General features: G+C 43.7%; 1 protein-coding gene across 6 annotated transcripts in view; it reads right to left on the reverse strand.

The window, feature by feature from the left end:
- Positions 1-24,541, reverse strand: part of adgrv1 (adhesion G protein-coupled receptor V1) — a 524,573-nt gene that overhangs the window by 168,622 nt on the left and 331,410 nt on the right. For all 6 annotated transcript variants that reach the window (XR_013886686.1, XM_080189140.1, XM_080189139.1 and 3 more), the window contains one exon: positions 11,653-11,753. Coding sequence is in view for 5 of the 6 variants with exons in the window: in XM_080189140.1 (XP_080045266.1) it covers positions 11,653-11,753 (101 nt within the window). In the remaining variant the exon portion in view is untranslated. The remainder of the gene's footprint in view (positions 1-11,652; positions 11,754-24,541) is intronic.

Raw genomic sequence — 24,541 nt, forward strand, 5'->3', positions numbered from 1 at the left:
ATACTCTTGCCTCTTGTCTCCTTCCCTCTATTTAGGCTCACCACCCACCCTCAGTTATTTTGATCCTTACCAGATCTCACTCAGCTCCACCACAGCTAGTCTCTTTGATGCTAATCACCTTCCTCAACATAGTTTCCCAAATTGACTTTCCATCTGTATACACAGCTACTGTTTGCATTCTGTCTTCACTCTCCTCCAATTAGCTTTCTGCCTCAACAGAGAAATAAATGGGCTTCAACCAAAAACACAAATGGAAATCCATATGATGAATTATCTCTCTGTGAACTCTCTCAGCCAGTGATGCTGTCGACTTCATCGTCCTCTTACCACATTTTATTCTGGTTGGAACGGCTCTCACATCATCTTGCTTAGCTTATAATAGCCAGAACATCTGTAACAGTAACTTCCCTTTCTGCCCATATACCATTACCTCCTGAATTGTCTAATCATGTCCTCCTTTCCATCATCTTGGAAATGGAGATAAAGGTACCTTGTTGTTGAGCAGGTGGCAGGGAGATTGCGCAGTTAGTATGGGGCATGCAGGGAGTGGTTATCCTCCTGGCATCAAACAAGCCGAAGAACAGAAGCCAAGGCAGCTAAGGACAATTGGATAACCAGCTGAGCACAAGAAAGGTAGCAGCTAGCAATCTGACACAAATGTCTCTGTGGCAAGAAGGAACAAATGCATTTTCAGGAAGGACGGAGCCCCGGAGCATCAAGAGGGAAGGGGGCAGGGGCAATAAATAAGGACATGGTAGCCGTCCCTTCAGCATAGGAACCATCGGCAAAGACAAAGCTATCTGCAGATTCAGGGAAAGGGACTGAGTGGACCTTGAGCAGTTTGACGTAGCAAGTGAGAAGGTATTGGAATCTTTGACTGCCTTAAAAACTGACTGATCTGCAGGCCCAGTTGAATTGCATTCCAGACTACAAGTAAGGTGGTGGAGGCAGGCACGCTGGACTTGTTTAGAGTTTACTTAGATAGACACATGAGCGAAACAGGGATGGAGGGTTAAAGGGGAGTGTTTTAAATAAGGATCAGAGCCTCGGGACGTTCCTGGAAATCAACTGTTACATATGTTAATGTTTTTCTCTTTTTTACTCCGCAGGTGTGTTGGTCCACCTTGTTGTCTAACGAGGGGCACGCACATGGTGGATCATGCGTGGGCTACTCTTGGATGTTTCGAGAGTGGCCTAGTACTTCACGTCGTTTGTGTGTGCTTAAAACTGGACCAGCAGATGGGCACCACAACAGCTCAGTGACTGTCACTGCTAGCTGTGCAGATACATGGATTTGGGCCAGTGTCTGTGGGAGTTTGCGCATTCTCCCTGTGGTTGCGTGGATTTCCTCCGGGCGCTCCGATTTCCTCCCACACCCCAAAGATGTGCTCTTAGGCTGACTGGTGTAACAAATTGTCCCTAAGTTATTCTCCCCTTAATCTGGTTTCCAGTGGGGGTACCATAAGCATAGACATGGGTCAAGGGTGGAAGAGGAAAAATACATTGTTAAGACGGCGGCGCGGGCGAAGGGCCTGTTTCCCGTGCTGTGTTGTTCTTTGTACCGTGGGAGGTGAGGCAGGAAATTGCAGAAGCTCTGGTGCAAAGTTTTAATTCGTCTGTGAGCATGGGGGGAGTGCCAGAGGACTGGAGGGTGGCTAACACTTCCACTTTTCAAGAAATGTGGAAGAACCAGGATCTTACAAACCTATGAGTCTCACATCAGTACTAGGGAAACTATTGGAGAAAATTCTGAAGGAGAGAATTAGAATATTTTGAAAAAGTGATCAAGTGTGTGGATGAGGGAAGTGCAGTTAATGAGTTTTTTGTGTATTTAAGTACAGCCTTTTGAGTCCCACATGGGGAACTGTTTGAGAAGGTTGAAGCACGTAGAATTCAGGGAAATTTGGCAAAATGGATCCAAAGCTGGCAAAGTAATAGGACACAAAGCATAGTGGTAGAAGCTGTTCGAGTGACTGAAGGCTGGTGACTACTGGCACACCACAAGGTTTAATGCTGGGTCCTTTATTGTTTGTGATACATATAAATGATATACATGAAAATATGGAGGGAATGATAAGTAAGTTTTCAGATGACAACAAGATTAGAGGGCGGATAATAGTGAAGAAGAAGGTCGTAGGTTACAGGAAGATATGGACGGGTTGATCAGATGGGCAGAGCAGTGGCAGGCGGTATTTAACCTTGATAAATGTGAGGTGATGCACTTTGTAACAAATAACAAGATGAGGGTGTATTTAATGAATGGCAGGACACTAGGAAACCCAGAGGAATAAATGGATCTTGGGGTGCTTATTCACAGATCCATGAAGGCTGTAGAGCAGGTGAATAGATACCTGAACAGTGTCCAAACCAATAGAGTTTACCAGCAATGACAGAGCCTACTACTCATCTAACAGTAGCGTGAAAAAGATATGGAAGGGGTAAGGCCTCCAGACTGCCTGAACCTACAAACTTGGAGATTGAAGGGGGGAGATGGAGTAGTGCAAACAATCTACGTACATAGGGCAAGCTAGATACCTTGAAATACATTGGATAAATCATAAAACCCCGACAGTGCACAAGGAAGCCATTTGGCCCACTGAGTCTGCACTGACTCTCCAAGAGTATTCCACCCTATCTCCATAACCCCACATATTTACCCTACTAATCCTCCTACATCTTGGAAGAGTAAGGGGCAATTTACCTAACCTGCATATCTTTGGACTGTGGGAAGAAACTGGAGCACCTGGAGGAAATCCACACTGACATGTGGAGAATGTGCAAATGCAGACAGTCATCCAAAGCTGGAATCCAACCTGGGTCCATCTCATGGTGAGGCAGCAGTGCTAACCATTGTACCACTGTGCTGCCCACTTGGGGAAAGGTGTAGTATAAGGGTCTTGCATATATAGGGTTAATGTGGGACTGAGTACAGTACTGCAAAAACAGAGGGGCAACAGAATGCATTACTTGCAGCTATAGGTTAGTCTAGTGTTGGCCATGCAGAAGCAAGCATGGAAACAATTTCTAGCTTGAACTTATATATACATAGATCTTATAATTAATAAAGACTATGAAGACTTCATCAAAGACCTACTAAATCATATCCAACATCCTACAACACCCTACAACAAAACCAAAGCTCTATCTCTCTTCTCAGGTGGACGTAATAGATCTCCTGGCACTATTCCAAATAGCAGGGGAGTTATCCCTGGTGTCCTGGTCAATATTCATCATTGATTAGTTGGGTGGGAGGGTGAACTGTGACAAGGATAAAGAAATCGTTCAGCATGACCTGGACAGGTTGGATGAGTGGGCAAATCAGTAGTAGATGCAGTATAAGCTGGATAAATGTGAGGTTATAGAACATAGGACATAGAACATTACAGCGCAGAACAGGCCCTTCGGCCCACGATGTTGCGCCGACCAGTTACAAAACAATGACCCACTAACCTAAACCAATCCCTTCTCGTCCATAAACCTATCCACGGATCTCTTAAACGCCCCCAAACTAGGCGCATTTACAACTGCAGCAGGCAGGGCATTCCAATCCCTCACCACCCTCTGGGTAAAGAACCTACCCCTGACATCCGTCCTATAACTACCACCCCTTAATTTAAAGCCATGCCCCCTCGTGCTAGATTTCTCCATCAGAGGAAAAAGGCTATTACTATCCACCCTATCTAAACCTCTAATCATCTTATATGTTTCAATAAGATCCCCTCTTAGCCGCCTTCTTTCCAGCGAAAACAACCCCAAATCCCTCAGCCTCTCCTCATAGGACCTCCCCTCCATACCAGGCAACATCCTGGTAAACCTCCTCTGCACCCTCTCCAAAGCCTCCACATCCTTCCTGTAATGTGGGGACCAGAACTGCACACAGTACTCCAAGTGCGGTCGCACCAGAGTTGTGTACAGTTGCAACATGACGCTGCGACTCCTAAATTCAATCCCCCTACCAATAAACGCCAAGACACCGTATGCCTTCTTAACAACCTTATCTACTTGACTCCCAACTTTCAGGGATCTATGTACACATACACCTAGATCCCTCTGCTCATCCACACTATTCAAAGTCCTCCCGTTAGCCCTATACTTGACACATCTGTTATTCCTACCAAAGTGAATTACCTCACACTTCTCCGCATTAAACTCCATCCGCCACCTCTCGGCCCAGCTCTGCAACCTGTCTAAGTCTTCCTGCAAACTATGACACCCTTCATCACTATCTACCACACCTCCGACTTTGGTGTCATCAGCAAACTTACTAATCCACCCAACTATACCCTCATCCAGATCATTAATAAAAATTACAAACAGCAGTGGCCCCAAAACAGATCCCTGAGGCACACCACTCGAAACCGAACTCCATGATGAATATTTACCATCAACCACCACCCTCTGTCTCCTATCCACTAGCCAATTCCTGATCCAATTCCCTAGATCACCCCCAATCCCATACATCTGCATTTTCTGCAGAAGCATACCATGGTGAACCTTATCAAACGCTTAAAACCTTATGTACCACGGAAGCAAAAACAAGAAGGCAGGTTGCTACCTGAATGACTGTAAATTGGGAGAGGGGAGTATGCTGCAGAATCTGGGTGCCCTTGCACACCAATCACTGAAGGGGAGCACGCAGGTACAGCAGGTGGTAAAGAAGGCAAATGTGTATGTTGGTCTTCCTTGCGAGAGGTTTCAAGTACAGGAGCAGGGACTTGTTGCAATGATACAGGGCCTTGGTGAGACCACACCTAGAGTATTGTATGCAGTTTGGTCTCCTTTTCTGAGGAAGAATGTTCTTGCTCTCGAGGGAGTGCAGTGAAGGTTTACTATGCTGATTCCAGGGATGGTGGGACTGATGAATGAAAAGAGATTTGGATTAGGATTGTTTTTGCTGGAGTTCAGACAAATGAGGGAGGATCTAATAGAGACTTATAAATTGTAACAGGACTAGACAGGGTAGATGCATGAAGGCTGTTCCCAATGGTGGAGGTGTCTAGGACCAGGGGTCACAGTCTGAGGATTCAGGGTAGACCATTTAGAACGGAGATGAGGAGATATTTCTTGACCCAAAGAGTGGTGAGCCAGTGGAATTCATTCCCACAGAAGTAGTTGATGCCAAACTTTGAATGTATTCAAGAGGTGGCTAGGTACAGCACTCGGGGTGAACAGGATCCAGGGTTATGGGGAGAAAGCAGGATTAGGCTATTGAGCTGAGCAATCAGTCATGATCGTGATGAATTGCGGAGCAGGTGTGAAGGCCCAAGTGGCCTCCTCCTACTCCTATCTTCTATGATTCTATTAACATTACAGAAACAGATTATCTGGTCATTATCACATTACTGTTTGTGAGACCTTCCTACACGTTTGCTGCTGCATTTCCAACATTATAACTACAATTCAAAAGCATTTCATTGACCGCAAAGGGTTTTGATATGCCAAGTGGTAGTGAAAGGTGCTATATAAATTCAAGTCTTTCTTTCCATTAAGAAAAATTTGGAACAAACAGCGGAGATTATTTAAAAATTGGAAAAATGGGAAGTCTGACTTATATTTAATTACCAGCAGCTTTGAGGCAGCATGGTGGCATAGTGGTTAGCACTGCTGCCTCACAGCACCAGAGACCCGGGTTCGATTCCCAGCTTGGGTCACTGTCTGTGTGGAGTTTGCACACTCTTCCTGTGTCTGCATGGGTTTCCTCCCACTCTCCAAAGATGACCAGGATATAAAAACATAAGAAATAGGAGCAGGAGTAGGCCATCTAGCCCTTTGAGCCTACCCCGCCATTCAATAAGATCATGGCTGATCTGAAGTGGATCAGTTCCACTTTCCTGCTTTCTCCCCATAACCTTTAGTTCCTTTGTCTATCATGTACATTGGCCATGCTAAATTGCCCCTTAGTGTCAGGGGATTAGCAGGGTAAATATGTAGCATTACAAGGATAGGACCTGGGTGAGATTGTGGTCGATGCAGGCTTGATGGGCTCTATGACCTCCTTCTGCACTGTAAGGATTATATGAGGAACTAAGATGAAAAAGGCGTTTCCCATGGGTGGTATGGTAGCACAGTGGTTAGCACTACTACGTCACAGTGTCAGGGACCTGGGTTTGATTCCCAGCTTGAGTCACTGTCTCTGCACATTCTTTCCATGTCTGTGTGGGTTCCTTTCAGCTGCTCTGGTTTCCTCCCACATTATAAAAGACGCACTGGTTATGCGCATTGACCCAAACAGGCACCAGAGTGTGGCAACTAGGGGACTTCCACAGTAACTTCATTGTAGTGTTAATGTAAGCCTTATTTGTGACTAATAAATAAACTTTAACTTTAGGGTGGCATGGTGGCTAGCACTGCTGCCCCACAGGTCCTGGAACCTGGGTTTGATTCCTGGCTTGGGTCACTGTCTGTGTGGAGTTTGCATATTCTTCTTATGTCTGAGTGGATTTTCTCCGGGTGCTCTGGTTTCCTCCCACAATCCAAAGATGTGCGAGTTAAGTTGATTAGCCATGCTAAGTTGCCCCTTAGTGTTCTTGGATGCATAGGTTGGAGGTAGTTGTGGGGTAAATACGTGGGATTGTGTGGATAGGGCCTGGGTGGGATTGTTGTCAGTGCAGGCCCAATGGCCCGAATGGCCTCCTTCTGTACTGCAGGGATTCTATAATTCTATGATCTCTAAATTGCTCTCAAATCCACTATAAGATAACATTCAAGCACACGAGTTAACACTGTGTGTTTGGCAGTATCCAGACCGCATTATACTGGTGCCAATATCATTTGCACTGATCGAATGAAAACAACTTCTTTCTTGCAGTGAACCTTGTCATATTCTGCCTATCTAGTGGTGAATGCAGTTATTTCCATTCCTTCAAACCCCAATGCCGCAGCATTAACCGATTAAATCCAGCAGAATGGTTAATGTCAAATTCTTTCAAATGGTTGTAAAAATAAATATGATGTCACAGAAGACTTGGATGAAAGAGTAAGAAACTGCCGAAATCAAACCAATTACTGTCGCCTGCACATGATGAAATAAGAAGCCTTTGTACTCCCAAAGGAAGTTAAATATTTTTAATATAAATAACTTTTTAAGTTTCCACATAGGATCATAAGATGTTTACAGCTCAGACAGAGGCTATTTGGCCCATTGTGTCTTGCCAGCACTGCGAGAGCAATTCAATAAGTCTACTGCGCTCTTCAAATGCTTCCGCTGACCCCCCCCCCCCCATCCCCAGCGCCACCCCCAAAACTCTTCTGCATAGGCTGCAATTTTTTTCTCTTCAGATAATTATCCAACACTATTTTGAAAACCATGATCGAACCTGCATTCCACATCCTAATGAGTCACTGAATAAAAAGTCCCTTTCCTCATGTCACCATTGTTTTTTTCGCCAATGACTTTAAATTGGTGCCTCCAGTTTTTGATCCTTCCAAAATCGGGAAGAGTATTTCCCCATATTCTGGGCCCCTCATGACTTCAAACGCCTCTATTAAATCCTGACTTAATCTTCTCTTCTCCAAGGGAAACAACCCCAGTTTCTCCAATTTATGGATATAATAATTGAAATTCCTCATTACTTGACAAATTCTCATGAATCTTTTTCCATATCTGCACTGTCATTCAACAAGATTATGACTGATCTTCTACCTCAGCCACACTTTCCCACACTATCCCTATATTCCTTACTTCCCTTAGTATCCAAAAATCTCTCTATCTCTCACTGGAAGACACTCAACGACTGAGATTCCCAGTTTGCTGGAGTAGAGAACTCCAAGGGGTCACAAGCCTATGAGTGAGGAAGTTTCTCCTCATCTCAGTCCTCAAAGATTGACTCCTTATTTTGGGATTGTGACTCCTAGTTCCAGGCTCTCCAGCCAGGGGATAAGTTCTCCCAACATCTAGCCTGTTAAGCCTCTTAAGAATTTTCTAGGTTTCAATGAGTTCAGGTCAGATTCTTCTACAACTTAGGGAATATCGGCCGATGCTGCTCAATCATTCCTCATAGGACAATCCACTCATCCTAGGATTAAGCCTAATTTAACCTTTGTTCCATTCCCTCCAATGTAAGGATATCCTTCCTTTAGGTCAGCAACCAAACTGTGCATTGTTTCAGGTGTTTTTTATACAAATTATAGCAAAACTTCTTCCCTTTTAGGCCCAAATTTCCAATAGTGAGGTGCACAAACATCAGTGCAAACCTCCCACTGCCTGTTCCTTTTGACAATTGTTGTGTGCAGCATAGTGCTAAACCCACTGGTGAATGGTGTTTTACCTCAGCAGGCACGGTGGCATAATGGTTAGCACTGCTACCTCATAGCACCAGGGACCCAGGTTCAATTCCCAGCTGTCTGTGTGGAGTTTGTACATTCTCCTGTCTGCTTAGGTCTCTTCTGGTTTCTTCCCACAGTCTGAAAGACGTGCTGGTTAGGTACATTGACCTAAACGGGTGCCAGAGTGTGGCAACTAAGGGAATTTCATAATAACTTCATTGCAGTGTTAATGTAAGCCTTACCTGTGACTAATAAGTAAACTTTACTTTACTTTACAGGCAAACTTGTGCATAGCTAAAACCAAATCAAATTAACCTGGAGGAGTTCTGACGATGGGTCATCCAGACACGAAACGTTGGCTCTATTCTCTCTCCACACATCTGTCAGGGCTGCTGAGATTTTCCATCATTTTGTGTTTTTTTCTATTAATCTGACCTACTTAAAGCTGGACTGCACTTCTTAAAGTCTATACTTAATTATTCCAATGCATGCTTGGCCAACGTCCCACATTCCACCTTCCACAAACTCAAGGTCGTCCAAAATTCTGCCAACCTTTTCTTACTCCCATCAAGTCCCATTCATTCACCACCTCTGTGCTTGCTGATCTATTATGGCTCCCAGTCAAGTAACAACTCAGTTTTCAAATTCCCAACTCCATTTTTAAATCCCTCCTTGGCTTGTTTTTCCATATTTTTGAAATTTCATTCAGCTCCACAATGCTCCAAGATATCTATGCTCCTCCCTTCAATATCCTCATTTTTAATTGCTCTACTATTAGTGGCCGTGCCTTCAATTGCCTAAACTCGAAACTCTCTAATTCCCTCCTAATGCTTCTATTTCTGGTTACTCCAGCTTTCTTTTTAAGATACCCTTTAAAACCTACCTCTCTAAGCTTATTATCACTTCATGTGGCATGGTGTGTAATTTTGCATAAGAATGTGCCCCTCAAATGCACTGGAATGTTTTGTTACATTAATTCTACTAAATAAATACAAGTTGTTGTTGTTTACTGAATCAGTCTAAAACTCAAAGCACAATTCTATCTGTTTCAAATTCATTCTTTCATGGGGTGTGGACTATGCCAGCATTTCCCCCCACCCCCCAACACTCCTAATTGCCCTTAAACTGAGCAGCCTGGCAAGGCCATTTCAAGGGACAGTTATGGGTCAATCACATTGCTATGGGTCTGGAGTCACATGTAGGCCAAACCAGGTAAGGATGGTAAAAAATATTTCCTTTTCTAAATGACAGTGAGCTCCAGATTTTTACTGAATTCAAATTTTACTATCTGTCATGGAACTGAAATGGCATATGGAGTTTACTCTGGACAAGTGCGAGATGATGCATTTTGGAGTATCAAATTTAGGTGTGAATTATACTGCAAATGGCAGAACTCTTAGGAACATTAACATAGAGGATCTGGACATGCAGGTCCACAGTTCTCTGGAAGTGACAACACAGGTGGCCATTGATCAGCTGGAGCATTGAGTACAGGAGTTGGGAAATCAAGTTGCAGTTACATAAAACCTTGGTTAGGCCGCATTTGGAGTATCGCATGCAATTCTGGTCACCACACCACTAGAAGAACAAGGAAGCTTTGGAGAGAGTGCGAAGAAGGTTCACCAGGACGTTGCCTGGTCTCAAAGATGTTGACAACGAGGAGAAGTTGGATAAACTTGGATTGTTTTCACTGGAAAGACAGAGGCTGAGGGGAGACCTGATAGAGGTCTACAAATTTGAGGAGCATACTTACGGTGGATAGTCAGAGGCTTATTCCTAGGGTGGAAGTGCCAATTACAAGCGGGAACTGGTTCAAAGTGAGAGGGGGAAATTTTAAGGGAGATGTGCAGAGGAAGTTTTTCACACAGCGAATGGAGGGTGCCTAGACTGTGCTGCCAGAGGAGGTAGTGGAAGCAGGCACATTAGCAACATATAAGAAACATCTGGATTTGTACTTGAATAGGGAGGGAACAGAGGGATACAGGTCGAGTAGGTTTTCTTTTTCAGTTTAGTTAAGACATCATGATTAGCATAGGCTTGGAGGGCTGAAGGGCCTGTTTCTGTGCTGTATTTTTCTTTGTTCTTTGAATCCAAGTCCCGAGCTCTGTGTTTCTGGAATACTAGCCCAGTGATAATACCATTGCTTCCCCCAAAGCGAATGGCTTATGTAACGGGGGCTGGGTGTGCGGGGAGTGGTCAAGCATAGAGAATCATAGAATCCCTACAGTGCAAAAGGAGGCCATTTGGCCCATCCTGTTTGCACCAACAATAATCCCACCCAGGCCCTATTCCCATAACCCCACATATTTACCCTGCTAATTCCCCTGACACCAAGGGGCAATTTAGCATGGCAAATCAACCTAACCTGCATATCTTTGGACTGCAGGAGGAAACCGGAGCATCAGAAGGAAACCCAAGCAGACACAGGCAGAATGTGCAAACTCCTGGGGCCAAATTGGACCTAGGTCCCTGGTGCTGTCAGACAGCAGTGCTAATCACTGTGCAACCGTGCCGCCTCAGAGGCCGTATAATGGCATGCAATTTTATTATAATTGGGATCCTGATGTTGAACATTGGGATTATTATTACATCACTGGTGGGTGGGCTGGCGGGGGGGAACAATTGCAACAAGACGTCCCACCGACATAAAATGCAGTTTGTGCCACTTGTGAGATTTTCCACTCTCTTCATCAAACTCATCCGAGAACAACAGGGGCAGAAAATCCCAGTCTATGTCTCCATAATAATTGCTAAATCAAATTCACAAACGTCATTTTGTGTAATTCACATATTTTGATGCGAATGCTTCACACAATCCTAGATGGTGCTTTAGTTTGAGCTTTTTAAAATGTTCTTTATGTTTCCCACCCTGTGCACGAGAGGTCCAACTGCAAACAAGGAGAACCTTGAGAAGAGAAAATAATTCAAAAGCTGTAGACAAGTGTGTAGGTGATCTTGGAAAGGACTTTACAGCTGGTTTCGAGCATGACAGCGCCTGTGCTAAATGAAACCTCACTCCACATATATATTTATTTGTCATGAATCTAAAAAGTTCTTTCACTTAAATGTCAAATTCCTTCAAATATGCTGAAAATAATGGAAATTTGTAATGGCTCTGCTCCTGCACTATTAGTCACGTTATTTTAGGACTGCAATGTTGTCACTGAATGAGCACCGATAATAAATAGTAGTGGAGTTGTTATCCAAAGACAATCTGAAAGGAAAACCCACCTTTTTTTGTTAAGTGTCATGTACTGTTGTGCAAAACAACTGATATATGAAATCGCTACATTGCGTACAACATAAGGTGGAGATTAACGGTCGTTTCATAACATAGTGCAATACACTGGTGAAATCTCAGTTGACATAGTTCTGAGAGATTTTTACCTGAGTTCCTAGGCAGGCAACCATCATGTGCATGAGAAGCTTGGCTGCAAACATGGAGAATCTTGAGCACAGCAAGTGACACAGAATGGCCAGAGCAAAACCTATAGACACACATCATAGGTGATGTTAGAAAGGACTTTGTGCTAGGCATCGAGCGTGACACTATAAACAAAAACAGAAAATGCTGGAAAATCTCAGCTGGTCTGTTCAGCATCTATGGAGAGAAAACAGAGCCAACATTTTGAGTCAGGATGATTCTTTGTCAGAGCATGGCATTTTGCCAATTTTCCTGACTTCTGTATAAACATCAAGGGCTTTTATATTTTTTAAAAAAGTGTTCAAAATATGCACTGCTAATTAGATCTAACCAAATTACTTCATCCACAGAAGCCAGGCAGATTTGGCAGGGAATTGGTGTAAATTTCTCACATTAAAGGTGGGATGAAGGATTTCTTAACTCAGATCGGACTGCAGCAGTTCCCCTTGGAATGTAGCATGACTGGGAAGATCAACAGGGGCAACCTAAAAGCAGGACACACTGCTAGAGGAAGAGGATGGTGAGGAAAGGGGAGAAGGGCTCACAGCATGAGGTTTTCTCCATCCCTGATGCCCAGGGAACAATTCTGCTCTCTGAATCTGTGAGGAGCCTTGAGTTGAATGTGTGTAACTCATTAAGCATACTCTCATTGAAATCTGCTATTTGCTGCAACATCAACTTCAGCCCAGAATTTCAGAAGGACCACATCATCAGTGGCTGTGAAACCAACTATGGAAATAAACTTCTAGGCGTCCGAATCCTTCCAGGTTCAAGCAGGAGGTATTTGCAACATTTTACAGTTCGCGATCCATTATTGTACAAAGAATGTAACTTAGTCTCTGCATTTCAAAACAGCTGATTACATTCAATTCTTTCTTGTCAGAGTATAACAGGTGGAGCAAACATGCAGCTTCCCGAGGACTAGGTCCAAAGATGTGCAATTTAGGTGCATTAGCTGTGTTAAATTGCCCCTTAGATAGAAACATAAAAGATAGAAGCAGGAGGAGGCCATCGTTATGATCATGACTGATCGTCCAATTCAGTAGCCTAATCCTGCCTTCTCCCCATAACCTTTGATCCCATTTGCCCCATATGATATATTGAGCCGTCTCTTGAATAGATTCAATGTTTCGGCATTGTGTAAGTTAGATGGATCTGCCATGATAAATGTGTGGGGGAAGAGGCTCCTTTGTAAGATATTCTGTCAGAGAGTCAGTGCAGACTCGATGGGCTGAATGGCCTCTTCTGCACTGTAGGGATTCTATGATTCTATGACTGCATGCACATGACTTAGGGAAGACCACTTGTCAAATCCACCATATACCAAAACCAAAAGGGATTCCACTCCCTCAAAATCCACAGGCAGTGAATCAGGCAAGTCAATGGCAGGAATCCTGGCCACAGCATTTCATTCTACAAGACTCTTTTCTTCAACTTGTATTTGAGCCACCACTGTAAACTCAGGGTGGCTACTGGACAGCAAGGGTTATTTGCTGAAGTGTAACTCTGAAACATGCAAAATTCCAACCGGGTTTGATGGGGTAGACCTTGAGAGAATGTTTTTGCTGGTCAAATAATCTAAAACATAGGGGCACAGTCACAAGATAAGCAGCCAATCATTTATGACTTCGATGAGGAGAAATCGCTTCACTTGAGTGGCCATGGATACCAGTGTCCAAATGGGTCTGTAGCATCTCAAAGCAGACCAGCAATTTACGTTCCAGCAGATTAAGTAGGACACTGAGCTGCCACCCAAAGAGACAGACAGTGGGCCCGATTTTACCATTGTGTCGCACCTGTTTTTGGGTGCACAAACGTGGTAAAATCGGGTGTGAGGCAATTGACATGATTTGCATGCATTTAAATTGAATTAATGAACTGCCCGCCCAACTTTATCAGCATTTCCCCCTTTACAACCACGTTCACCGAACTAGAATTGTGTCGAATTGGACATGCTGAATAAAAGTCTGAATCGGGTGCTCCAGCTGCTGAAGAGGCGAGTTCAAAGCTTCCAACGGCTCTCTAACTCAGATTGATGGTGGAGAGGGGGGGGAGGCGGGTCAGATTATTCTCTGGTGGGGGGAGGCAGGCGAGGGTGAGGGAGGGCCGATTGTTGTCAGGTTGGGGGGTAAGAGGGCCGATCGCTGAGTTGTTGGGGGGGCGGAAGCAGGTCAGAGGTGCTTCTGGGGTTGGGGGGGGAGGGTAGGGAGTGAGGCCAGATCATTCTCTGTTGGGGTGGGGGGCGTTGAGGACAGATCACTCTCTGGAGGTGGGGAGGGAAGTGAGGTCAAATCATTCTCTGGATAGGGCGGGGAGGCGGGGAGTCAGGCCAGATCATTCTCTTGGGTGGGGGGTGGGAGGGGTGGAGTGAGGCCAGATGATTTGCTGGGGGGGGGGGGGGGAGGTAAGTGAGGCCAGATCGTAAACTGGAGGTGAGGGGCAGGTAAGATGTATCTATGGTGGGTGGGGAATGGGAGGGGAACAGCAGGGTCCACTGCCACTCTATGGGCAATTGGTGGGGGGGCAGGTGCAGGAGGTTGCGATCGATCTGAGTAATAGGGGGGTTGGATGGGTAAGGAAGAGAGTGATGTTTGCATGGGCCATCACTCCTACTTTTTGCTCCTGGGCCACTTTCTGTGGGGAAGTAAACTGTGAGGAGGACACAAAGACGCTGCAAACATGTATAGATTGTATAAGTGAGTGGGCAAGAATATGGTCGAAGAAATGTGCTGTAATGTGGAGAAATGTGAAGTTATCCTCTTTGGTAGGTAAAACAGACTGGAGTGAATAGTATTTAGCTAGACCTGGGTGTTCTTGTACATAAATCACAGTAAATTAACATGCAGGTATAGCAAACAGTTAGGAAAGTACATTATATGTTAGCCTTTATAACAAAGGGTTAGAGTTGAAAAATTGAACACCACCACCTGACAATTCACCACCAAGCAACTCAGCACCCAGAGAAAGAAATATATCACCATTCCTTCCCTGCAGTTAGGGCAAAATCCTGAAACTTTACCCCACCTCCCAAATAGATTGTGGATAGACCACATAGACTGGATTAGTTCAGACATGCAACTCACCAGCACTTCTCAAGAGCAATTAGAGATGGGCAATGAATGCTGGCCGAGCCAGCAAAGCCCATATCCCTTGAATGAATAAGAAATAAAGTAGTTTTCAGAATATTTATGAGGCCGCATCTGCAAGCACGTGTACAGTTTTGAATTTCCTCACCAAAGGAAGGATACACTTTCCCTTGAAGGAAAGGTTCAATTGGCTCATTCCTGGGATGAGGGGATTATTTTACAAAGGTAGATTGAGTAAATTATTCCTATATTCTCTAGAGTTGAGAATAAAACTGATCTTATTGAAACATATCAAATTCTTTAGAGGATTGACATGCTAGTGGACATGCTAGTATTCTCCTGTCTATGGAGTCCAGAAGAAGGATCAATCTTAGATTAAACAGTCAGCCGACTTGGGACTGAGGTGAGTTTATGTTACAGCCTTTCAAGAAATTGCTGTCTACGTCGAGGTGGTGCAGTCCAAAGCCAGGGCTTCAAAGCCCAGGGCTGTTTGAGGACTGTTTAAAGGTCCCCTCACCCCCAACCCCTGTGAGAAGTCAACAGCTTTCCATCAGCCACTCTGCAGCCATGAGTACATAAGAGCACTAGACAAACCAAAACTGACATGGTGGAACTTTTGTGTGTGTTTTTTATTCATGGGGCATGGGCATCACTGGCAGGCCAGCACTTATTGGCCATCCTTAGTTGCTTGAGGACAGTGGAGAGTCTATCACATTGCTGTGGCTCTGGAGTCACATGTAGGCCAGACCAGGTGAGCATGGCATATTTCGTTCCTGAAGGGACATTAGTGAACCAATTGGGTTTTTCTGACAATTGACAATGGTTTCATGGTCATCAGTAGATTCTTAATTCCACGTATTTTTTATTGAATTCAAATTCCACCATCTGTTTCAGTGGGATTTGAACCCAGGTTGCCAGAACATTAGCTGAGTTTCTGGATTAATATTTGAACGATAATACTACTAGGCCAGCACCGCTCTCTTCACCCCCGCACAACCCCCCCTCCCCCATTATTATGTATTACTGGAAGGGCAATTAGGCAAAGTTGCTGTATAGTTCTTTTTATTCCAGGATTTTGGCAAAGCAAAAAACTGTGATGGTCTGTAGTACAGGGATAGAAAGGTGCAGAAGTTTGGAACAATAGTAAACTGGAGATAGATTCAGGGGAACCAGAGTTTGATAAGCTGCTCATGGATGGCCCACTCATAGTGATGATAGCCAGGATTACGTTCCCTTTTCTCCTCTTTTCTTTAATTTTCTGAGATGCTAGCTAAAGGCCTTGTGTCATAGGCTGGCCCTCATGGTCTGAATTTCATGCCCACCGGGCACATTGGGTGGGCGGACCAGCCAGGAAGCTGATTTGGAATTCACTCCCCAGCGACATTGCATTAATGTGATTTCATTAATAAGGCATGAAAAGTGTCCCTTAAATAGTCGGGATATCTGGGGCAGTCTGGAAGCTGGTCTGGTGCTAGGTCCAATGGTGACTCTGCAGGGGGTTTGAAAAGCTGACAGCTCCCTAAGGATAGTGATTGGTGAGGAGATTTGGGGAGCTGTCTGAAAGAGAATACTTGACTTTACCCTTCTCAGTAGTCATGACTTTAGCAACTGGAAGTCACAGCAGGCAGGAGGACAAGTCCAGTGCGCAATGTTTCCCCTGTCTTTCAGATGAACACCTCAGATTACCGGTAGAGAAGGTCAGGGATAATTTATTGCCAAGGCACAACAGCAGAAGAGCACCACATCTGACCAAGAAGGTCTAGGCAGAGGTCACAGTCTAGGGTAGTCCACCAAACATGGTTCCAATGCCGCTGTCAGCAGAGGGATAGGGGCACCAAGATGCAGCATTCGCAAACATAAATTTAAATCACTATGCAGAAGAGATACTTTCCATGAGTGATCTTGCTGTCTGCCATAATTTGTTAAGTTGTTTACTGGTGTGATTGTTAGCACCTTATGTTAAACAATTGTAAGTGCCAAGAGCATAGAAATTTTGCTTTTCTGTCAGTGTATGCTTCACTTGTTTTGTGGGTGCATGGCACATCAGTACCTCATGCTGGATGAGAGTAGCTGTAAACTTTGTTGCACAGATACTGAGTGGGCCTTGGGTTCAGTGGAACGAAGAAGGTAGAAGCACTGCTTCAGCAGCCAGCTTGAGGCACGTTGAATCAAGGCCTCTCTGGCTTCCCTGCCACCCTGAAGGTTAGAAGTCTGCTTTCACCGTGTTCTTCTCCAGGTTCCTCTTCTGATCCACCACTGCCGCCATCATCTGCAGCGTGTGGAGCTACCTCTATATCCACATTCTATTGCAACTTCCCTCTTGCGGGAGCCAGAGTGTGGAGAGTGCAATACACAATGACTAGAAGAGATATAAGCTGTGGAGAATAGTGCAGTGCTCCCACTGAATCTCCCAGGTATCTGAACCTCATCCTCGTCTGGCCAATTGTCCACTCCATCGCAGCCCTGTGGAGGTGTGACTCCTACTTCAACTCAATATTAGTCAGAGTGACTGCACGGAAAATCAATTGGGCCAACCCCACTTCATTGTCTTGGTGTTCAGGCTCCCTTAAAACAAAACCAGTGGTGCTACGGAATTGAAATTTGTGGCCTGTGTCTCTGAAGTATTCCTATCTCAGTTCAATCAACATTAAGTAAACCAAGAATGGGAAGGGCATTTGAACTAAAACAGCTGGCATTGGTATAAACAATATCAGATCAATTCAGGGGCAGTTGATGACTTTTGGTAGAAAGTTAACTATTGAGTTAGAAAGAAAGGTGATTCATGATTCAGACTTTTGTATCTACTTTCTAATCTTCTTACAGTGAATGTGCCCATAGAAGGTAATAGTGATGGAAACACAGTAGCTATTGTAACACCATAATAGTGGCCACATTGTAAATATGTCCCTGTACTTCAAATTAATCAAGTAAATTGGCTGCAGTAATTGTGGTGATACATGGGCATGCCAGTCAATTAAGTCATTGTATCATTAAGAATCTTACTTAGAGCATTTTTTTTTAAGAGTCAACTTTGTACTAGAAACTCACAGCAACTAGGCAGGAGAATTTAGATCATAAATTTCACCAGCTTTGCATCGGCTCCTTTCCGCAATTTTGCTGGAATCTCAGCAGAAGCCCCATTTACCATGTAATCATACTTTTGTCTGCCTTTGACATGAGAGGAGATACAAGGAAAATCCTAACCAATGTATTATGGAAGCACTTCAGCCTTATGGTGCTTTTCAACTCTCGTTAAGTGGTAATAGACTTTACAGAAGAAATTTGGAGTTTATCAGTGAAATTCGGTGGTAATTGTAGCAGTTTTACAAATAACCTCCAGTTTAACCCTGCAAACTTGCCACACAGCCATTCCATGCCTAATAACAAAGAGCTGCTGTGTTGAACATTTGAATTTTGGTTCAGATTCAGAAATAATACTTTTCTCTATAGATTCTCCAATAATTTACCGTAACTTTGGCAGAGAATCAATGGAAACTCAGGGGAAATAGTATTTAAAGAATGCTATTTCCCCTGTGTTTCCATGAATCTTAGAGAGATATTACTGTCAATGATCCAAAGAAGCCCCTTTATATTGTAGGAATTTGAAATCTGTTTAGCAGACCTGTACTTATGTACACTCGTCCTCGAAGCAGTCACCAGATTGTGTGGGCAATTCTCCCACCACATCATATTCAAATCTATACAGCACATCACTGAACAAAAGGGCATATGCCAAAGTTAACATTAAGATCTTGTATGACCTCCTCCTTCTCCTCAGTGAAATGTTTAAGCCTCTTCCACAGTTCTATGGTGGCAGCAGAAATTTTCAGATGCCAGCTTCACAATTTACCCTGCTGACATTGATCACATGCTGCCTTTTCAATGTCAATCACTTGCTGTTAGATAGAGCAGTGTATGTGTGTGGCGTGTATGTGTATGTGTGGGGACTGGCGGGGGTTGGGGGGGAGGTGGTGGGATCCACAATGCACACCATCAACCTATTCCAAAAGTGATATCACAGCAGAAGGTGGGAGAAGCATCACATTTAATTTTGTTTTTCTGTGCGGCCTGTTCATATCAGTACACAGTACCTTTGCATTTCTTTTGTAAGGCCACACTTCCACAATATCTTAAAGGGGATGACTTGTGATAATTTCTGGATTGCTGCTACATGGAAAGGGATTTATGGCCTTGCTCATCCCAAAACCGTAAATTCCTGCCCAAGGTCAGTGGACCTTCCCAGCCGCGGCCTTTCGCCTGCTTCAATTCCTGTGGTGAATGGGTCGATAAAATTCCAGGTTAGGAGTTTAATGCCTTGCATAGATGGAATACTCTCCATTTGCCTGGATGAGTACAGCTCAAACAGCTCTCAAGATGCTCAACACCATCCCAAACTTAGTAGTCCACTTGATTGGCAAGCCTGCCACCTTAAACATTCACTCATTCCACCACTGGTGCTTAGTAGCAGCAGTGTGTACCATCTGCAAGGTACACTGCAGGAACTCACCAAGGTCTCCTTAAACAACACTGTCCAAACTCACAACCAATACCATTTAGAAGGACAAGGGAAGTAGACACTTGGGAATATCCACCACTTATAAGTTCCCCTCTAAGCCACACCATCCTGACCTGGAACTATATCGTCATTCCTTCATTGTTGCAGGTTTAAAAGCCTGAATCTCCCTTCTTTACAGCACTATGGATGTACCTACACAATATGGCCTGCTGCAGTTTTTGAAGACAGTTGACCACTACCTTTCAACAGCAATTAAGGATGGGTAATAAATGCTAGCATAGCCTTTAAACATCCTGTGAATGAATAAAAAATCTAGTCTTCTAAACTTAACATTTCATTAACCTTTCTGATTATTGTCTTAAAATGTTGATGCCATTTTAATAATTCATCTGCCTGGACCTTCCTAAAGCCCTTTGGACCTCTGATGTTTCTAATTTTTCACCATTTGTAAAATACTTTATTCAATTTTCTTTAGGACCCAAGTGGATTGCCCTACATTTATTACAATTTTGCCTATTCACTTAATTCTCAATTTCTTGCAGAGTCTGAGGATTTGGGTAGACCATTTAGCATGAAGGTGAGGAGACATTTCTTCATCCAAAGAGTTGTGAGCCTGTGGAATTCATTACCACAGGGAATAGCCGATGCCAAGACATTGAATGTATTCAAGAGGTGGCTAGACATAGCACTTCGAGCATTTGGGATCAAAGGTTATGGGGTGAAAGCAGGATTAGGCTATTGAGTTGGACAATCAGCCATGATTGTGACAAATAGTGGTGCAGTTTTAGAGGGCCAAATGGCTTCCTCCTGCTCCTATCTTCTATGTTTCTATATATTTTTCTCTTTATAATTGTTATAATGGCTGCAGGGGATTATCAATAGATTTTCCCATGGGCCTTGTTGAATATGATCGCACCCTATGAGGTGAATGGAGGCTCATCCAATAGGGAAAAAGCAGCGAGGGTTTTAAAAACAGCTGGCTCCACACAGGCCGGCAGTCGATAGACCGGGACTGATCTGCACTCTAAATTTTGAAAGGTTTTCGGTATTGCTGTAAATAAAAGGGTGATTGGTGATGGAAGACTGGCCTCAGTACAGATATAACAATAACCTTATGTTACTATCTACACTGTTCATGGTGTCACTTATCTTTATGTCATTAACAATGCTGGATATCTAGATTTTTATCCCACCATCTAAGTTATTAATAAATATGGTGAATAATTGAGGCCCCAACGTAGAACATTGAACCATTACTCCCATTCTGTTAATACCAACCCATTATCGCTTTTTTTCTATCTCATGCTGCTCAACTAATCTTCTAACCAGGTTAATAATTTGCTTTCAGTTCCATGAACTTCAACTTTAGCTAACCTCTGAAGCACTTTATTAAATGTCTATTGGAAATTTGTGTAAGTTACATCAAACAACATTTCCCTTTCTGTTACTTTACCTTTTCAAAAAGTTCAATAAAGTTAGTCAAGTTCATGCTCGTTCCCATCATAGGAAAAATTTCAAGATGGTTAGGCATTCCATCCTTAATAATAGACTCTAGTGATTTCCAGACAAATGATGTTAGGCTAATTGCTCTTTAGTTCTTTGGTTTCTTTTGGGTTTTTTTGAAGTAATGGAATGGGATGCATAATTTTTCAATCTAAAAGAATCACAATTCCCATATCAAGAGAACTTTCCTTATTAAGGTCCAGGCATCTGCAATATTCTCACTGACATCCTTTCAAACCCTGGGATGCAAACCATCTGGTCCTGGGGATTTGTTACTCTGCAAGTGCCATTATTTACTTCATTACTGTTATTTTGATGTTAGTTTTGCTGAGCTCCTGCCCTGATTCAATATTAACTTTTACTGGGATATCTGACATATTGACTGACCTCTCCTTTGACTGCAAATATTGATGTGAAGTAACCATTCAGCATGTCAACAATTTTCTTACTTTCATGACAATATTAGCATTATGAATTTCTCTAGAGCATCTTCCATCTCCTAATATATGTAATGTATTGGTATTGGTTTTCATATCTTTGTTTCTTTCCATATTCCCTTTATGTTTTTACTATTTCTCGCCGTTTGTTGTTCTTTGAATCTTTCCCATTCACCAGGATCTGCAGTATTTGCATTTTAATGTGCTCTTTCTTCTGTCTTATGCCCTTAATCCTTCCATCATCTGTGGCCTTTTTTGACAAGTAAAGCTCTTGACCCTCAGTGGTATCTGTCTCACTTTAATTTCTTATTTGAACATTGCTCACTGATCTTCTGCGACTGTAAAGATCAATAAGTTTGCCCATTTACCATGGACACTCCCTGTCTCATCCTATTATAGTCAACCTTACTTAAACCTAGCATCTTAGTGGCTGTTTTGCATTTTCCTTCTCAAAAATTCAATTGTATTTGGATCACTATTCAATAAATGTTCATGCACTGGTGGGCTGTGAACTAAATCTGGCTCGTCATCTATATATAATACAGCTTGGCACTTTGTCAGTTCCAGGGCATATTATTACTATTGCAGACACACTCAAGAAATTCACTCACTTCTTGCCCCTGGTGGTTTGCTGGTCCCAATCTGTGGGTTGAATTGTCCATTTAGTTGCCTTAGGGCAGTAGTGGGCGGTTTCAGTGGCATTGTTCCTGCTGGCCAGAATGCCAAGAACTCATGCCTGATTCCACACTTGGAGCCTAATTAATTATGCATGAGTTAGTTTCTCTCTGAATTCCCTGGTGGGCCAAGAGCTGATCGGTCTGCCCGCAGTCAGCTGGTGGGTTTGAAGATCCGGACGTCATGTTTAATCATCACTGCAAAATACTTGTCCAACTCTCTCTCGCCCACCATCATCAGGAGACTGATCAACATGGCATCCAGCCAGAAGCAAAAGGCTTCAAGGAAAAGGCAGCACCCCACTTCAGTCATCAGGTCCTCCACACTCTGATCCATGCAGTTTGAGTGCAGAAGCATGTATGTCATCTACATCAGGGATGACTCCAAGAAGCACCTGCCTGGGAGGCTGTCGCTCAATGGGCTGTCAACTGCACCTGAAGCACCATGCAGCGCAGGAAGCGAATGAATGATCTCATCTGCTGCACCCTCTCTCAGCTCCCTCCAATATCAAATTCGCATCATGCACTTTCTTCATGGATTTCATACATCCATTAGTGGTGGACACATATGGTGTGGTGGACACTCTTATGGACACTTGCCATCGCACCTGCAATGTTGTTCATGCTCCATCCTCTAGATCTTTTGGTGAGGTTTACCACACACAGGTGACATGCATTTAACCCACCCTCTGATCACATGCCTTTCTTCTATCTTCATACAGGCCAAGCTGGTGCACAAATGTGAATGAACCCAGACCAGAAGAGAGACGGCAGAGGTCCTCACTGTCACCAAATTTGAGGAGGCTGCAGCTGAGCTGGCTGGAGAAGACAGGGATCACTCCTGTGTGCAAGGGGAGACTGGCCTCTCCCAACAACTTAATATGGAGCACAGGTCCATCACTTCATCAAATCCTGATAAACACAGTGAGTAAAACGTACACTGAAATATCTTAAACTCATCCATTAAAACTCCAGTTTCTTCTCTTTAGGCACCAGCAAATCAAGGCCACCCAAGCAGCTCAACAGCAATCCAAGCCGCCAGAGCTCGTCTGAGGATGAGGGGACTCACGTAGAACCATCAAAGCGTTCACCTGAACCCTCCATCAGCACAGACACACAACTCATTGAGGTATAACTCTACATTAAACACAGGCTCACTTTCTGGAGAACATTTCACTGAAATGTCCCCTCAGTGGAGGTTAATTCTGTCCCTCAGAATCTTTTCCAATAGTTTGTCTGCCACTGAAGTTAGACTCACTGGCTGTAATTTCCTGGTTTTTCCTTATTTACCTCTTGAATAATGGAACCACATTAGCTGTCCTCCAGTCCTCTGACACCTCTCCTGTGGCCAGAGAAGATTTGAAAATTATTGTCAGTGCTGCTGTAATCTTGTCCTTTGCATCCCACAGCAGCCTGGGTTCATTTAATCTGAGCCTTATCCCATTAAAACTGTTAATACCTCCTCCCTCCCAATGTTAATTTGTTCAAGTAAATCAGAATGCATCTCCTGATTTCAATACCAACATCACCCTTCTCCACGTGGGTACAGATGCAAAATACTCATTGAAAACCTCACCTACACCTTCCAGCTCCACACACAAATTGCCAGATTGGTTCCTAGGGGGCCCTACTATTTCCAAGCTCATCCTCATGTCCTTAATATACTTAGAAAATTTGATTTTCCTTTATTTTACCTGTCAGTGTTTTTTCATGCCTCCTCTTTGCTATCCTAATTGCTTTTTTAAGTAACCTCTGTACTTTCTATACTCCTCTGGGGCTTCTGAAGTTTTCAATCATAGAATCATGCAGCATAGAAGAGGCCCTTTGGCCCATCGAGTCTGCACCATCGTGTGTGAAACACCTGACCTCCCACCAATCCCTATTTGTCAGCAGTAGGTCCATAGCCTTGAATGTTGTGACAGGCCAAGTGCTCATCCAGGTACTTTTTAAAGGATGTGAGGCAACCCACTTCTACCACCCTCCCAGGCAGCATCTTCAAGACTGTCATCACCTTCTGGTTAAAAATGTTTTTCCTCACATCCCCTCTAAACTTCCTGCTCCTCACCTTGAACTTGTATCCCTTCATGACTGACCCTAAGAGGAACAGCTGCTTCTTATCCACTCCGTCCATACCCTTCATAATCTTGTATACCTAGATCAGGTCGCCCCTCAGTCTTCTCTGCTCCAGCAAAAACAACGCAAGCCTATCTAACCTCTCTTCATAACTTAAATGTTTCATCCCAGACAGCACCCTGGTGAATCTCCTTTATACCCTCTCTAGTGCATTCACATCCTTTCTATAACGTGGTAACCAGAACTGCACATAGTACTCTAGCTTTGGCTTCACCAAAGTTCTATACAACTCCAACATGACTTCCCTGCTTTTGTAACCTATGTCATGATTGATAAAGTCAAGTGTCCCATGTGCCTTTTTCACCACCCTATTAACATGCCCTTCTATCTTCAGAGATCTATGGACAACGCGCCAAGGTCTCTTTGTTCCACAGAACTCTCTAGGGTACTGCCATCCATTGAATACTTTCTTATCAAAATACTCCTTCCAAAGTGCATCACCTCACAAATGTCAAATTCCATTTGTCACTTATCTGCCCATTTGACCATCCCATCTATGTCTT

The sequence above is a fragment of the Carcharhinus amblyrhynchos genome, chromosome 5 (assembly GCF_965287045.1).
Source record: "Carcharhinus amblyrhynchos chromosome 5, sCarAmb.v2.hapA, whole genome shotgun sequence".
Taxonomy (NCBI): Eukaryota; Metazoa; Chordata; class Chondrichthyes; order Carcharhiniformes; family Carcharhinidae; genus Carcharhinus; species Carcharhinus amblyrhynchos.